Source organism: Pseudochaenichthys georgianus, chromosome 5 (genome assembly GCF_902827115.2).
Source record: "Pseudochaenichthys georgianus chromosome 5, fPseGeo1.2, whole genome shotgun sequence".
Lineage (NCBI taxonomy): Eukaryota > Metazoa > Chordata > Actinopteri > Perciformes > Channichthyidae > Pseudochaenichthys > Pseudochaenichthys georgianus.
In genome coordinates, this window is record NC_047507.1 from 13,349,341 (window position 1) to 13,367,696 (window position 18,356).

The 18,356-nt window shown below is 40.5% G+C and overlaps 1 protein-coding gene across 2 annotated transcripts in view; it reads left to right on the top strand.

Annotated features, from left to right (window-relative positions):
• The window catches only part of srpk1b (SRSF protein kinase 1b), a 28,390-nt gene extending 10,083 nt beyond the window's left edge, over nt 1-18,307 (top strand). For both annotated transcript variants that reach the window (XM_034083050.2, XM_034083051.2), the window contains 14 exons: nt 9,134-9,261; nt 9,511-9,619; nt 10,071-10,158; nt 10,253-10,340; nt 10,964-11,070; nt 11,262-11,427; nt 11,882-11,907; nt 11,998-12,223; nt 13,788-14,222; nt 14,861-14,955; nt 15,096-15,203; nt 16,289-16,358; nt 16,553-16,645; nt 16,939-18,307. In XM_034083050.2, the coding sequence (XP_033938941.1) occupies nt 9,134-9,261; nt 9,511-9,619; nt 10,071-10,158; nt 10,253-10,340; nt 10,964-11,070; nt 11,262-11,427; nt 11,882-11,907; nt 11,998-12,223; nt 13,788-14,222; nt 14,861-14,955; nt 15,096-15,203; nt 16,289-16,358; nt 16,553-16,645; nt 16,939-17,123 (1,924 nt within the window). In that variant the 3' untranslated portion in view covers nt 17,124-18,307. The remainder of the gene's footprint in view (nt 1-9,133; nt 9,262-9,510; nt 9,620-10,070; nt 10,159-10,252; nt 10,341-10,963; nt 11,071-11,261; nt 11,428-11,881; nt 11,908-11,997; nt 12,224-13,787; nt 14,223-14,860; nt 14,956-15,095; nt 15,204-16,288; nt 16,359-16,552; nt 16,646-16,938) is intronic.
• The last annotated feature ends 49 nt before the right edge of the window (nt 18,308-18,356 follow it).

Genomic DNA, 18,356 nt, shown 5'->3' on the forward strand with positions numbered 1-18,356 from the left:
CAAATGTTTGGAAATGCATGTGTCTGTAATAAGAAGATGAATCCCTGAGGATATCAACAATCGGAGCCACCAGGGAAGTAGTATGATGAGTCAGGCAGGACCGCAGAGACACGTTCAGCCACACCTCAAAGTCCAGGACTCAGATCACGACTCAGGACCACAGCAACAGGATCAGCTACGACTCAGGATCCCAGCAATTAGCAATAACATGATGAGATTCATCAGCTTATGTTGGCTTATATTAATCATCTCATTTTTGGAAGGAAACTATTGAAAGATCAGTGCTTGTCAAATGTTTTTTCTTAACTTGTTTTAACAAAATAACCAGTATACTGAAGCCCAGTTACAGCCCACTCCTTCTTACTGCTCACTGCAGTTATCGATACTCTGAAGCTTGTGTGTCTGAGTATTAATGATACAGCAAGCAGGAGAGGAATGAGGAATGGTCTTTCATTGTTGAAGCATTAGGGGACAGGGATGAGAGGAGGCTGACCTTGGCACTGTTTGTATAGTTGTACACACTGCACGGGAATGAATGGATGAATGCAGTGTTATTTTCCGTCTTTGCCACATGGTGCGTTAACTGTCAAAGTTCCTGCAAGTCATTGCCACTATCACAGTCAAGCTGAAGGCTGCACATTATGCTTAAAGTCATTTTAATTCTAATAAATGAGAAACCGAAAATCATCTAAGTCTTTTTAGTGTCTAATCACTTAAAGACTGGTGTCGCAAGTAAGGAGACTCAACCCTACATTTAGGTTGAGAACCTAATTTGAGGCTGTTCTCTCTTTAGTGACACATTTTCCTTTTGAGAGAAAAATCTGACAACAGATGGTTACATTAGTAGAAGCCTTATCACAGAATGAATAACAATCGAGTCTTTTTGTCTCCGATTTTCAAGGATGCCTCCTACACAAGTGACCCAGACAGATATATCTGTATCAAATTACAAGTTAATATTTGGATAATGGCAGATCATTCCCATGCAGTACATGTATGGGAGATTGGCAACAATAACAAATAACATTACTCTTTAGTTTTGATATTGGTGTAGCATCAAAAACCCTGAAATGGTAATGCTCAAAATAATCCTTACTCAAATTGTTCTTCTTTCTTGAACTCTGTGCCATCTGTTGTGAAAGAAATAAGGTTTAATAAAACATATTTTCAGCTCTGACTGCAGCTCAGCATCGATACTAGCCTTTCCCCTTCAGGAACGTCAACAAACAGGCTCTGCAGGCGGCCCCGCATGACACCGCTCTGTAAGCTTGCACCTTAGCCAATGAACTCATTAGCTAGGCATGCTAATCCTAATGGCTTTCAACTTTGTTTGCAAGCACTTCACAACAAAGTACCATCAACCAAAACAATCTGATACCTCTTTGTCTTCACTTTCACAATTTAGAAGCAATTGCAGTACATCTGGTTTGGAGTAACATGTTTTTCCTCATAGGGTGTGTGAAAAGTCCCATAGCTGAAGAGATAACGTGATTAGCTTTAATTAGCTCAACATCTTCAGTGCTCAACGCTAACTTTTAAAAGTGGTTGCCAGGCTGGCGACCAGGCATCAGCTTTTGGTTGCCAAAACTGAAAATACGGTTGCCATTTTTAGTCACCTTATATTTTAAATAATTAAGATACTATACAGTTATACATCAACTTAATAATGAACATGTGACACAAAAGAATGTTCAAATGCTTTATAATAAGTAATTAACACAATTATTTGAAACCTAAGTGGTAGTAAACTTGTTCGCCGTCAATTGCTGGTATACTAAATACCAGTAGTGCAGCTGTGGTCATGTTCTTCACACATGTTCCTTCAGCATCAAAGTCTTGGATTGTGGTTCTGTCATTGGCCAGACTAATACATTTCTAATGTTTAAATAAATGAAAACCATTCACAGTTAAGAATTGGATATTAATTATTAATGCTGTAAATGACCTTTAATAACTATATTTAAAATGTGTTACCTTTTTATAGAAGTGATTATAAATGTATGCCAATATTTCCCTATGGTAAAGTTTTGTTTAGCACTTTTATTTTGGTAGTAATAAGATCTGGACTCTTATTTTGAAGGACCTTTTACCGGAAGCGAATGCACAACGGAGCAGAATGTACATATATATTTCGCCTCCCAAGACTTTACACATTTCCTCTTTGCTTTCGTTCAGGTTCATCTTGCGCTTTATCAGTTGAATCACTTTGAACATTCGTTTGAGATGTTGACGGGTTGGCTGAACTTTTTACCGCACAGTCAAATAACTTAATTTGCTTCGCCTTTTTTGTAAAACAAACGGCGCACCGCCCACGCGAGTAAACGTGCATCGCTTTCTGGCTCCGTAATCACACCAATGCACGTGCAATGTGTATCAGGTTCCAACTGGTCACAACAATAATTAAATATCACTCTTAATACAACAAATATTTAACATTTATCTATTTTGGGGTGCACAGTTTGCTGTTTGCTGTCCTTATTTCTTCTTGTTAAAAACTGGTTGCCACTGATGGCAACCAAAGACCAAGAAGTGGTTGACATTTTTTCTGAATGGTTGCCAATGGCAACCTGCCAACCGTTACTGTCGAGCCCTGATCTTCCTCAGTGTTAACTGTTTGACACTGAAACTGGAACAACAAGGCTTAATGTAGCACACAGGACTGTGTTTTGTCATCGAAACATTTCAATGAGATTCTGTTTGCAAGATCGTGTTTTCATTTAAAATAATGAAGGAAAAACAGCGTTCGTGAAGTCAACATCTGTCTGCACTGCTTGCTGAGAACAGGACTTCTGTCTGTTTTTAACACCCCAGTACACAATAAACAGTAGTTATACGTCAAAGCATTTTAAAGCACCATGTCCCTGATATTTTGTTCTTCCAACTAAGAAGATAGATAAACAGACGGTGTGATAAAAATGCTCTGTATTGACATGGCGTTGCTTGTTTTTTTTAATGTATCCACGGATCTGTCCAGATTTTGTATTTGATGCATTTCATTCCTTTTGTACAGCTGTTGTGTTGCAACGTTGTCTTGTTGATTATAAAAACAAACAGATGGGCAGATTTTGTCTTATCTATATTTAAAAACAATAAAAAGAAAGCTATTTGCTATAAGCATAGGATAGCAAGATTTTGTAAAAGAGTACACCAAGTCTGTGATGAATATAAGATGACCTCTCTAAGCCACTGATCTAATATTGACTGAACATATGAAGGCATAGTTGTGGTGTGCTTAAAGTTGAATTGATTGGCTTGCAGGGACTGCTAGCAAGTTTCTTAGCTTCAACTGCTTTGTTTACATTTTTTATTTTAAAGCGCAGATATGTTTGTTGGTGCCGTCTCCTCTTTCAGCACCATGGACAGCACCAAGAGGATTGGAAAAGAAACCAGAGGATATTCAGTTTGTCCTGAAACAAGGCATTTACTTAATGGATCATAAACTATGATGTGAGACACGCAAAACGCAAAAAAAATTGCCGTTAAAAAATTAACGGCACTAATTATTTTAACGCGATTAACGCGGGAGGGTGTGTGTATGTGTGGCCCAAGCGAGCGAGAGAGAGACCTTACGTGCATTGTTGTTGTTAGCATCTGGTGCTAGCTAGCTGCGCTAACGGATATAAGGAGCTGTTTAAATGAAAACGGAGGAGCCACAACTGCGCCGAGCACTTGACTTTATGCAGGTAGCAGACAGTGGGACATTGTAGGTCAGCACACTCAGCACATAGTGCGCAACATGTTTGCAGCGTCCAGGCAGCTCCCGTTCGAGCATATGCCTTGAGTTGCACATAGTGCCACACACACACACCATTTTTATTGTATGAGAGAGGTTCCAGGTTGAATTGAGGGGAATATTTGTAATGTTCAGAGGTTGTTGTGTTTAATATTCATGAGAATATTTGTCATTGTTCAAATGATAATAAACATTAGCATAAAGCATATTTGTCCACTCATATGTTGATAAGAGTATTCAAAACTTGAAAAATATTCCTCTAAGGTACATTTAGAACGGATCAAAAATGTGCGATTAATTTGCGATTAACTGGACAATCATGCGATTAAATATTTTAATCGACTGACAGCCCTAAAAAAAAAACACATACTTTTAAAAGACTTAAAAAATGGTCAACTCAAGAAATTGTGTTTTTCAAGGATGGTACAGTGATGGTATGAATTTGGCTTTCTGTCAAAAACCTTGATAGCTCTCTTGTACAGCTGTTCTATTGGTTTCAAGTTTGTGGCACAAGCAAACGACTAGGGATGGGTATCGAGCCCCGGTATTAAACGGGCCCCGGGGCTGAATCATTAAAGACCGTGGTTAGGGTTGGGAACCGAAACTCGGTTCCAGATGAGAACCGATAAGAAAATGCCGGGTACCCATTAGGGCTGTGCATCTTCACTGGTCTCACAATTCGATTACGATTATCCTGTCAACGATTCGATTCAATTTGATATCCCGATGCATCACGTTGCATCCTCAATTTTCTATATTACTGCACATGGCTTATTTTTCATCAATGCATACATGCAGTAAATACATATGAACTCTCTTTTTATTATTTAGAAAGTGCTTCCGAAATCAATAACATAAATGTCTTGACATTAATTTATAAACCAAAATAAATTAATTGTATAGGTCTAGCCTCCCTATATGTGTGTGAAATTGTTCCATCCTCAAAAACAAAAAAATTATGCTTCTGCAGTCTAGCTGCAGCTTCTAGCAACAGTCTGCTGTTAAAAAAAGGACACTGAAGGTCCTGAATGAGGCATCACATACAGGACTTGAGTCTGAACACAGCAGACAACAGGAGTATTTACAACAGCATATAACAACTAAAATACTGCATGTGGGTGAACACTTACATTCTCTGTCTTACTGTTACATAAATCACATGAATGTATGAGATTAAGTTAGCTTCATTATATCTCAGTGATTAAGTGAATAATAAAGTTTCTATCGGGTCACTATCAGCCTGTCACTCATTATTTTCAGGGAGGGGGCGGGGCTTGGAGGAACGGAGAGGAGACGGTGATCGCGGAAGCTTTTTTCCTCCTGCCTTCACAAACTTTACACACGTATATATCGTCTGAAAATTGCTAGAGGACATTCATACTCTGCATCCAAGACTTAATTAAATCCACCAAAAACCTGACATGATTGTAACGCGATTATTTTTGAAAAACATAAATCCCTGTGTCTCTGAGCCGCAGCGACACGGAGTGATTCAGGGCGGGTCCTTCTGCTGTTGGTTCTGGACTGGTGTTCTTGTGTTGATGGATAAAGCAGACTGCTCCGTGTTTGGTGTTGCTGTGCTGCTGTCACGTCTGTTCCCTGATCTCTGCGTCACCGACCGATTTGATATTAAAGTGACAGAAAAAAAAACGTTATAGTAAAGCCGTGGCCGGAAAATCAGGAAGCAACGTTACTACGCTATAATCGATTATCTTCCGTCACTGCATCGATACCGAATCGCCCACGTCCGCATCGCAATGCATCGTAGAAACGATTATTTTCAACACCCCTAGTACCCATACAAAATACACAATTTTGGTTTCGCTTAACGGTTCCTAAACGCGGTAGACCCTGTATTCCAGCGGGTCCGTCTGCACCGCGGTGACCCGGTGAAATACAGAGCGGACCTGGAGAATCACAGAACGGCCGGTCGTCAGCAGGCCGTTGACGGCCGGCTCTGTACGCTGACGGCCGGCACCGCCCTTAATAACGGCATCATGTACGTTGCGCTGACAGGCGACAGAGGTCTACAGATGCCCCGCAGCGAGGCTCCCCCGCCCTCCCGTAGACAGTTCACGAGCTCAGTCACTTCATAACACCAAAGATGGATCGCGGTAAATGCTCTAAAGTGAGGCTCCACTACACTAAAAAAGAAAAAGACAAGGCACAGTGTAATGCCTGTTAATAGCTTGCTCAGTTAAAATAAAGCACAGCTATTGTGCAATACACTTGTATTGCATGTATATTTTTTATTTGTAAAAATGTCAGTTAAAGCTTAAAAGAATAAAGATATTTTTGTTATCTAAACGTTTGACCTCTTTCTTTTACAACAACAATTTTGGAATCGAAACGGGGTATCGATAAGAACTGGAATCGATAAGCAGAACCGGAATCGATACATTTCAAACGATACCCATCCCTAACCGTGGTACTGTTAAGCTCCGACATTATCGGTCTTTTTACCGGTACTGGAGACATCTAAAAGATATGTCATATGTATTATGCTACACAAACATTATATTGCAGTTTTAGTGTCGCCAACTCTGTTTCTAATACGCAAAATGACTGCAAAATGCGTCCATGATTATTTTTTAGTATTTTCGATCTTTCCAATCCAGACGAGATATTTCTCTCCCCCCTGTCTGTGTTCAAGGGGGCGGGGCAGTTTACACACGTGGCTGCTACCTGCATGCAACACACACACGGAGGAGATGGCGGAGAGAACGCGCTCCGAGGTGTGGTTAAACTTTATCCGTCTCCATGTGGACAATACTCATTGCCAAAAGTGCAATAACAGTTTAGCATGTAAGGGCGGTAACACGAGCAATTTGTCTAAACATTTAGCAAAAGTGCACCACATTCAGACGGAGGAATGCACCGGGTTCGACTGTCTTTCTAGTAGCTCTAGTAGTATTATGTATGCTAGCAGCAACACACGGAGTTAACTCAATTATACAAACATGGGTTAATGATTAGAGGTAACTGAGTTATTTATTTTGTTAAAGTTTCAGCTATTCAGTTTAGAATTCTGTCATCAGATTATTTCATACGATTTTTTTTTTTTATGTGAAATATTATTTATTTAATTTAAATAAAAAGCTATGTTAAATGTGTTCACAATTTATTTAGTTAATTTACCTTGTGTTTTTCTCCAAAATAACCGATAAGAATACCGTTAGGACCGGATCGATAAGTGGTATCGATAAAAGTAGTAGTACCGTTAAAACCTTAACGATAACCATCCCTACAAACGACCAGTTTATCAAACAGTATTCCATGTGGGATAGAATCATACAGTGGAGGTATGACTTTGCAGCATTGACAGTTAAGAAAGGTCTAATTTGTTTAAAATGTTGTAAGTTGATTTTAATGGTATTGGACACTTTCTTAATATGTTTCTTAAAAGTCCAGTATGACTCCAAGATACTTGAAGTGGGAGACTAGTTCTATTTCTGCTCCGTTTAAAAACACATTGGATCCTTCGATTTTGACTGGTCGTTTACTGAACATCATGCATACTGTTTTTTTTTGCATTTAACTGTAAGCAAATGTTGTTCAGCAGCCAGTGTTGAACCTTGTCCAAAGCATTAGAAAGACAGGATGAGATCATTTCAGTGTTTTTCCCATGTACAAAGATGACCGCATCATCGGCATACATTTGCACATTCAACTCAGAACAAGTTATTAATATACAGAGAAAACAGTAAAGGTCCAAGAATGGAACCTTGTGGAACCCCAACAGGGTTCACAAGGTAGGGGGATTTGGCTCTGTTGACCAAAACACACTGTTTTCTGTTCGATAAGCAAGACTTATAATACCCACTGTATTGAATCTGCCGAGAAATTGAAATACATCAGCTTTGTAAGGAGCTCTTGGTGGTCAACAGTGTCAAAAGCCTTCCTGAGATCAAGGAAGACAGCACCTACATATGGGCTCGTGTCCAACATACATTTAACCTTTTCTACAAAGACACAGTTAGCTGTCTCAGTGGAGTGGTGAGCACGAAAACCAAGCTGCATTGGGTGGAGTGGAGCGAAACCTTTGTCTAAATGTAATATGTCATGATATTAGGTCTTGGTCGAAGAACTTTCATTGTTTAATAGCATTTGTGTTAGTGGCGATGCTCCAGATTTAGTGGGTAGGTCTGAACAAAAAGATCATACACCTCTTCCCTCTATTTACTTTCTTCCTAGGAGCCAGCAGTGAATTATTATGAAGCTGAGTGGCACCACCTTCACACGATCATAATCAACCATTTTGTTTGTATTAATTCAAATTCCACTGCAGATATATGCTTTAATGTGTCTCAGATGGGTTTATTCAAACGAAAGTAAGTAATCTACGCTTAAGAACAGTTTAAAGGAAAATGAAGACATGCTGATTTAAAGCTAATGTGTATCAACGATATATAACCCTACATTAAAATCTGTTATTCATATGTATAGTTTATCTGTGTGGTAAATCAAGGTGGAAATCAATCAAATGAAAGTCACAGAAGAATATGAAAAGGAAAAATGGAAATTATTAAAAGCAAATACCCTCTGATTTTAGATCTACGCACTAATGTTTGTATGAAATGTAAATAAGTTCTGGTTTCATCAGGCAGAGAGGTGTTGGTAAAGTGCCCTGTCACTGAGTCTGCCTTTTGCCCTTTAAGTAGAAGAAGAGTCGGGGCGAGAAAGGGTTTATGAGTTGATGATGACCTTCTCTGCAGCTGCTCTCCTAACCAGACATGTAGCCGATCTCATCCACTTACTGCAATGATTCAGTGCTCACTTTACTTTAGTGTGTACCTCAAATACATTGACTTTATAGAGATTTGCATTTCCTTGTTTTCTTTATTTAAAAAGATGAGTCTTTTTAAATGTCTCATGTCAACGCCTTATTAAAAGAAACAAATATCTCTAGAATTACAATGCATACATTTGCTGAGTGACACTAATTGATGTTAATATCTTGGTGAAATTGCCCTGATCTCTTGGCTGAGTGTAGTAACTCCCCAAAGCCTATTATTTTCATTGATTTCTTCTGTCGCCTTGTGCTTACACAGCTCATCTGTCATTGCAGTAATACAAAACAGGCTCACCATTTTTGCTTGCTTGTATTTTGGGTGAAAACTAAATATATCCCTATCCACGGTTTGCTTATGAGTTCCTCTGGAGGAAACCATTCTGTAAGCTTTTTGAATAAATGTCTTGCCTTTTTGAAAATGACTACATTTTGAAACCACATCCTTGAATGTTAACTCTTTCTTCTGGTTGTCACACGATTTCTATGTCTCTCTGTGAGCCAATCAAACGCCTTCTTTGCAATTCCTTCCGTTGTTTACGTTTCGATCAGTCTCTTTTGATTCTCGTCTCCCTTACCATCCCTTTCTCTCTGTTTGTCTCCCCACTCAGACCAGAGCCTCATGGTCGGGGAGGCGGCTCTCAGTCGGGCCAGGCGGACTCCCCCCTCCCAGAGCAGGACGAGGAGATCCTGGGCTCTGATGACGATGAGCAGGAAGACCCCAATGACTACTGCAGAGGTTAGTGTGGTGAAAAGCCAATTAAACGTAGCACCGATGCAATAAGGCATTAATAGTTATTTTTCAATAATATTGCCGTCAAGCCTTATTTAACCATTACAATGGATAAAACAACATTTTCATATCTCATTCCGAGTACATCTAAATGTTTTTTTCATTCATATCAACAGATGCACTGTCATCACATACATTCAGCTTTCATAAACAAAACAACATCATTGGGTTAATCTGCATCTTTTCTTTGGTCAGGTGGATATCACCATGTGAAGATTGGAGATTTGTTTCACGGGAGATACCATGTGATCCGCAAACTGGGCTGGGGGCACTTCTCCACCGTCTGGCTGGCCTGGGACATCCAGTAAGTTTCCTCCTTTCTAAATGAAAACTGTATGTACAGATTTGCCGAGGTCACAAGTGGATTTCAATAAACCATGGGACTACGTTGCAAAAAAGTGTGATCTTAATAATTGAATACTTCCGGAGAAGTGGTATGTAATGGTCGAGATAGTGAAGGTCATAAATGTCAGCCATGATGCAGCCTATTTATAGATTATGCAATATGCACTATTTCTGTAACCCTGGGCAACATGTGGTGAGTGTCATGGTCCTATGATAGATAATGGTTATAGGCTCTATTTAGTGCCTGGTGCATTAGTAGAGACACAATGTCTTCGGATGGCCTTTAAAGGTTTTATGGACATGTGCACAGAGAGCTTTGATGATGCGGTCATTTATTTACTTGATAGATATTTCCAAACAAGTTCATGTTGTTGTTGTGATGAGTTGAATAACTGATTTTTTTTTTTCAGGGAGAAGTGCTTTGTGGCGATGAAAGTGGTGAAAAGTGCCGAACATTACACAGAGACAGCTCTGGACGAGATCAAGCTGCTCAAATCTGTAAGTCACAAAGTCATTGTAAGATAAATACTTACACTATCCTCCAATGATTCCAGGACTCAGACTTTTACAACCCTGTGTGTGTGTTTTCCAGGTGAGAAACACAGATCCCAGTGACCCCAGCAGAGAGAAAGTGGTGCAGCTTCTTGACGACTTCAAAATTTCCGGCATGAATGGCACTCGTATCCTTTGTTGTTAAGAAATAACACTTTATATGTTCCTTAAAATACACTATAACATACATTCACTATCAATTTATGTTGTATGCTATACCACTTTTACTGACATCTAATCAGATGGCCAGGGTGTGGATAATGGAAACAGCAACACATACAAAATTATCTGAATAGACTGCTTTGTGCTTTAAGGCCACATTTGTGTGCATTACCTTAAAAACGGTCAACATATCTCAACCAGAATTATTAAGTTTGAATGCAAACGGCAGTGACGAGATTCAATTTGAGTGACAGTCATTTGGCAGTCTCAAACCTCCAGCAAGCCTCACATACAGTAATGCCAGGCTGTTTGTCGTTCATAGATGTCCAGTTAGCTGTGTGCTTTAACACGTCTTTAAGCGCCTCAGTCCCGATGCAGCAACACTTGCTCCCTCCCCGTCTCTCCCACGCCGCCCGTCTACAGCTGTGCACCCGGGCAACATGCCCAGACATCCTCTGGGAACTGAAGTTCATATTTGTGTTATATACTGATGATTATTCAGCCAGTGGAACCTGAAAATATGCAAACGGGGATTGAAATTCATTTGAGAAGTCATGTTCTGGTTGTCCTTAACGTTGTGCTTCTTCAGATGTGTGCATGGTATTTGAGGTTCTGGGTTATCACCTACTGAAGTGGATCATCAAGTCTAATTACCAAGGCCTGCCCCTACCCTGTGTTAAAAGCATCATAAGACAGGTACTGTACATCTACAAAAGAAACAATTTGATTTTTTAAATATCACTTATGGGATACATTTTGTTTTGTCTTTTTTTGGTTTAAGTGCAATGTCAGCTCCTAATGGATGGTGAATTATGTATCTTCGGAAGCCAGTACTCTCCTTCTGTGAACATCCATCATTGTGACACTCTGACTTTTCTGCCCCGCAGGTTCTTCAGGGATTAGACTACCTCCACACCAAGTGTAAGATCATCCACACAGACATCAAACCAGAGAACATTCTACTGACTGTCAACGAGCCCTACATCAAGAAAATGGCTGCTGAAGCTACGCAGTGGCAGAAGACCGGCGCTGCCCCCCCCTCAGGCTCTGCAGGTCAGAGTCTCTCTTCCCCTCAGCACTGCACTAAGCAATGTTTGTGGTTTGATCAGCATGTTACTGACAACAGGGGAGTGCTGTTGAGATGCATCAGCAGCTACAATGATGATATGTTTATTACCCTATTGGTTCACACGAAAATTGTGAGCTGTTGTGCTACTTTTAAGATTGTATTGTCAAGTACAAACTGTCAAAGTGTGCATATGCTCTGCGTTAAAGCAAGTGGAAGTTTCTAATACAAGTGAAATGCTTAGCCGTGTGTCGGTATGAGTCAGCATGAGATTGGTTATGGAAATGAGACTCCTGCTGAGCCGGGTGCCGCCGCAGACTATTAGTACAGCTCGGTGTGAATCAACTCAGCCCCTGAATAGAAAACTAATTATAGAGAGGCGAAGGATATGCCATGTGTCAGTCACTAACGTACTCCTCTGATGTTTCCTGTTCCCTACAGTGAGTACAGCCCCCGCACCCAAACCAGTAAGTTGTGTTTTCTTTTGCTAAATACACTTAGGATCAAGTCAGAATACACATTTAGACTTTCCCTCATCTTGTGTTTACTTTCCCAAGGTTGCCAAAATGTCCAAAAACAAAAAGAAGAAGATGAAGAAGAAGCAGCGGAAGCAGGCAGAGATTCTGGAGAAGAGGATCCAGGAGATGGAGGGAGGCGCGGCTGAAGGAGAAGAGGAGGAGGAGGATGAGGAGACGACGACAGAGGCCACTGAAGACACGACTTCCACAGCCACCCTCTCCATGTCTGCCACGCTGCAGGACATCGCTAACCATGCCCACTCAGGTAAGGATGTCATGACAATAGAAATGTGATGCAGTAAACTCAATATCCGTGCACCCTGTTTCTTCCCTCAAATGTCTTCATTGTCAACAAGAAATGAGGGCGGTGAACAAACGTTCGATACTTCTACACAGAAACATTTCATATCGGGCAATGGTAGATTATTTAACGTTATCATGATGTGTTCAAATGTTGTCAAATGTCATTTTTTGTAAGGAACTTGAACCGATAAAGTTGGTTGAAGGAGAGGATTATAAAGTACCTCTTAAGGCGAGACACCCCAGGTGAATAGGGTAATTTTTTTAACTTAAAGGTATCGGCTAGAAATTTCTCCAGTTAATTACTTGCAATAAGGCAATTGTTTTTTGTATTACAAGTTTTCTGAAATAGCATGATTAAATATGCACATATTTTAACACATTTCAGGAATCAAAATCTGAACTTTGGATAAAGCCAGGTTAAAAATTCTTGTTTCATTTTGTAGTCATATTAGTATCTAAGGCTTTTACAGAAGGAATTTTGGATATCTCTTTGTATCACTCCATAAATCAGAAAATACTGTCAACGGCCCTAAAATATCCATTTTCGCCATGTTTTTAGGTATACAATGTTGTATAATTCAGGCTATGGATGATATATGAACAAACCCTTCTGTAAAAGCCTTCATAATATTTATAGGAATATAACTGGAAGGTTTGGTGTCTCTACGTGCTACTGAAGTTGAAATTTCGAACTCAGAGTAGGAGAGAAAACTCATTTTGAGAAAACGACCTTTAAAGATTGCAGTGAGGCGCTAGCTGAACCCTCCTGTTCTTTGGATGACAGCTTGCGCCTCGACGCACTCCGTGAAGGTATTTCATGTTCGGGGTCATCTGTTTTTTGTATAACCTTTCTTCGTGCAAGTGACAATTGTTGTCGTCTTTTTCGCCGTTCTTTTGCCATTTTGAGATTTCAATTTCTAGCGGAAGGCTAACCAGGAAGTGTTTTAGCACACCACGTGACGCATCTGAACGAATCACGTTGTCAGAAATTGACACCAGCCAATGAGATTTAGTTTCTTGGTTTAAGACACTTTTGTGCTTTCACGATTGGTTGCTGATTCAAAGGAAACGACCATATTTGGATCCGATGAGATTGTGCAGGTGAGATGGAGCTTTCCAACGATACCTCTGATGACATGGTGCACACAGCGGTAGCGGTACTTTATGTTGAGTTAGAATGCTAACTTTTGGTGAATTTAGGAGAAATCTACGGACGCAAATAGACAAACTATAGTAAAATATACACTTAAATGTGTATTTTGTATGTTTTCCTTCCAAAAGCCTGAAAGAAAACATGTTATAGAATCAAAATAGCACAAAATCTCAAAATTGACCAGTACTTGAAAAACGATGTTTTTGCCTGCCGTGTCTCGCCTTAAGATGGGAAATTGTGATCCGTTTAACTTCCTAACAAAAACCCTTCTACCAATTCTAATAAATGAATGAATGTTGTTGTTTTTATTACGTTGGTGTCAAGAATCAGGAATATCAAGAGTCAAATAACCCCCACCGTCTCTTTACCACAGACCCCACTCCCGAGGAGCAGATGCCAAACGTAAATGAGAGGAGAGACAATGCGACCAAGGAGGAGAGCGGGATGGAGGTGAACTGTAACGGCCACGCCTCGGCAGCAGAGAGCGAAGCCAGTGTGGAGGAGCGAGGGGCCGAGCAGGCGAAGGAGCAGGAGGACCAACAGAATGCTAACCAAGCAGAAAGGAGCACAGAGACCCCGGACACGTTAAGTAACAAAGAGGAGCATCAGACCTGTAACGGCTCAGCCGAGGGTCCCGACCAGCAGCAGCCCGCCTCCCCCAGCCCCGACTCCGTCACCGTGGAGCTGAAGGAGGGAGGCGACGACGAAGAGGAGGAGGAGGAGGAGGAGAAGAAGAAGGAGGAGGAGAAGATGGACACTCAGGGGGAGGACACCAAAAGAGTGGAGGAAGACGAAGACAGCCAGGATGGTTAGTTAACCTTTGATTATTTAACTTTGTCTGTATAAGATACAGAACATATTTATTGTGTGTATTTTTCTAGAACGTAAATAAAGCCATCGGAAACTTGTGTTGAGTTTTCATAGTCATTTCTGGATATGATATCACATTAGATACATTACATTTATACAGCATGGTTTATTCATAATACATTGTCACACTGATATCACATTTTACAGCACAGGCGCCTCAGTATGAACCAGAATGTGACTTATTATTCACATGAAAGCAATACAATACAATACAATGATCAGTTTTAGCTGGAGTAGCTCACTAAGTGTGGGTTGTACCGTTTTCTAGTAAGATTATGCATTTACAGAAATGTGTTGATAGTACGGTTAATACATATGTATCAACCTGGCCCATTGGCTCAGCAGTTCCTTGGGTAGCTCTGTAATCCGTAATAACCCTGCCACTGCAAACTAAGAACCTTCCAGTAGCAGCCTCAGTCTACACAGTGAAAACAGTGGACTTTGTTTCCCAATTGTTGGAAAGACTGCACTTTCCTTGGTTGTTTCCCATGTGTCTTCATTATTCTGCCATTTGTTTCCCTCCTGCTTCCCAACCCCCACCTCCTCTCCCCTGTCTCGCTCTCCTCTCTTTAACAGGATCATCAGGCAATATGTTAGTAAACCCCCTGGACCCTCTTAACTCTGACAAGCTGCAGGTTAAGATCGCTGACCTCGGCAACGCCTGCTGGGTGGTGAGTACAAATCTACATTAGCGCTTTGTATTTGTCAATAAAGGACTCTGAACAGCGCTCTCTTTAAAGCTTTGTAAACACCAGCACAATTAGTGTGGTGTGCATCAGCATTCACGACTCCTCTCCTCCTCTTCTCGCAGCACAAACATTTCACCGATGACATCCAGACACGGCAGTATCGCTCTCTGGAGGTGCTGACGGGAGCCGGCTACAGCACACCAGCTGACATCTGGAGCACAGCCTGCATGGTAACACACACACACACACACACACACACACACACACACACACACACACACTCTATATACATGTAGAGTTATCAATGTATTTATTTGTCGTCAAATCACATTGATAACATTCAGGCTTCATAAAACCTTTGCATATGCACATTCTTGCCTATAAAACATTTGCAAAGCCTTTTATGTTTTGCAATCTTTGTTTTTGGTCAGGATTGTGTTGTTTTTGGTCAGGATTGTGTTGTTTTTAGTCAGGATTGTGTTGTTTTTGGTCAGGATTGTGTTGTTTTTGGTCAGGATTGTGTTGTTTTTGGTCAGGATTGTGTTGTTTTTAGTCAGGATTGTGTTGTTTTTAGTCAGGATTGTGTTGTTTTTAGTCAGGATTGTGTTGTTTTTGGTCAGGATTGTGTTGTTTTTAGTCAGGATTGTGTTGTTTTTAGTCAGGATTGTGTTGTTTTGGGTCAGGATTGTTGTTTTCCTACTTGTTTTGACCACCAGTAAACACATTTACATTTTTCCCAACGGCATCTTATCTACTGAAATACTTTTTTAGCCAAAAGGGAAAACATTAATGTTCCGTAACTAATATCACAATTGATGTACATCGTGTTAGATTGCATATATAGAAAGTTACCCGATGGAAAAATAAAAACCATAAATGAAATGCATTATCAGGTGGCTGAACCTCAGAATGAAGCCACATCCTACAAATATAGGCTTGTGATCACATGGACACCAACTCGATGCATTACATTAATGCACACAATGTTTACAATGATTTTGTTTTTCATTAGTGCACACATTTTATTCCAATTCTACGATTTCAATCTTAATACTGCTATATTGTACCATATTTTTTAATGTTAGAAAACAATTTGAAGAAATTTATATCTGTTTTTAATTTGTTTTATTTTTAAGTATGCACCACAACACCAAGTCAAATTCCTCGTATGTGTTAACCTGGTAATAAACCTGTTTTTTTTCTTTCTACGACAAAGTTAAACAATAAGCTATAGTAAGGGAACCAGGGTCTTGACCTGAGTGACCAAACCATCTAAATGTTAGTGAGTTCATATACGTGTGTTTTTAATCCTCAGGCCTTTGAGCTGGCGACTGGAGATTACCTGTTTGAGCCCCACTCTGGAGAAGACTACTCGCGAGATGAAGGTCAGTGTGTGTCCGATATCAGGCTTTAACTAGAGCATTACTCCAATAGACGAGTCGTGCTGAAATGAGTGTTAATGCCTGGTTCTCATGGGAAGTTGTAGCCTGTTAGTGTAAACTGTACAGAGTCTAAAACGTCCGGCCTGTTTCCCTTGGTGCTCAATCATCAGTGTGTGTGTTCCTCTTCCTCCCTGTAGATCACATAGCGCTCATCATCGAGCTGCTCGGTAAAGTTCCCAGGAAGCTGATCTTAGCGGGCAAATACTCCAAGGAGTTTTTCACCAAGAAAGGTAAACACGCCCGCTCTGCCACCAGCTGTCTGCTGTCACTAAAGCCAGTTAACCCTTCAAACATGCTCAGGTATCTGGTGCAAAAGGTCATATTTCCAAACAGCCATCTGCTCAGTGTGAGGGCAGATGGCTATTTCCAGTTCATGGAGGTGCTGTAGTGGATTCATGCCAACCAATAACACTTTCACAACATTTATATAATACATATCATATTTACAATTTACACCTAAATAGAATTCATCACTTATGGCTTTTCTGCAGTCTGATGTCAAAATGTGATGTGTTCCTCCCAGGCGACCTGCGGCACATCACCAAGCTGAAGCCGTGGGGTTTAATGGAGGTGTTGGTAGAGAAGTACGAGTGGTCCAAAGACGAGGCGCACACCTTCAGCAGCTTCCTGCTGCCCATGCTGGACCTGGTGCCGGAGAGGAGGGCCACGGCGGCCCAGTGCCTCGCCCACGCCTGGCTCACATGCTAGAGGCCCGCTGAACCACAGGAGACATCAGGTCCGAAGACCCCGGGCTGGGAAGCGTACAGTCAACACATCCATGTGACTGCATCGTGCCAGCATCCTCCTCTCCAAACACACAATAAAAAGAGCGGAGTCTTTATCCTCTTTTGGATTACACTGGTGATAGAATGAGATCCTGGTCCTCTTCCTATATTTATGGCTCTTTTTTATTACTGGCTGTAAAGGACTTATCAGCCTTGCTCTTTTTCTTCCTTGACTCCAGCTCTCTTTTCTGCAGCATAATATTCTCTGCATTTTTAGCTATAGATAACAATCTGTGTCATTTAGAAGGAGGTTGCTCTTCTCCAAATGCAGAAGGCGACACGATGTTAACCTCGCCCTCAAAACCACAACTGTTTTATTTTGTCAAACGGAGAGATGAGTCTGACGAATGACATGTCGTCGTGTTAGCTGTGCTCAGAAGTGATCAGTGCGTAACGCTAATGGCCAAGATGAGAGACTAGTAGAGTTCTTAGCACTGTTAAGTTAGCTATGTTAAAATACAACTTTTATACATTTATACAGAGGCAAGACTACATCATTACATTTCAGGCTCTGAAGATATTCGGCAAAAGATCTCACTCTATTTTTCAGGAACTCCAAACTGTAATTTCAGATATTTTAAGTGTTTTGTTTAAATCCTTATCTTATGTTGTCTTAAAAAACACTTGTATACAAAATAGCATAGAAAAACATCCAGATTCTTTCCTACATCATGCACAAGACGACACCTTCATGCTCTTTTTATACCTCCATCATATTTAGCCTGTTAAGAAAGGCTTAATATGATGTTTCCCACTTTACAGTCAAATCAAACTACATGTGCAGTGCCCCAAAGAGTCTTCCTTTAGTCTCTTCCTCTCGGCTCTGTATATTAAAGACGCAAACTAAAGAGTTAAGCTATTTCTTGTACACTTTTTGAAAATGTCTCGAGGAACGAAAGCTTTGTTTTTAGTGTTTCAGCAGCACATGGAGGTGTTTGATTTGAAAACAGTAGATTGTACTAAAAACGAATGGTGTAATAATGCTTTGAAGCTTCTTAAGACCATGTTTGCTTGTTTTTCTACAAAGTCTCCTACTTCTGTCCATGACTCGGCTCTTCTTTTGTTCATTTTCTGTAGGTAATATTAATAAACATTTTTCAAAATTAACTAGCTTTTATCTTCTCATGATTCACCACTGCAGTGTTCCGGTTCTCTG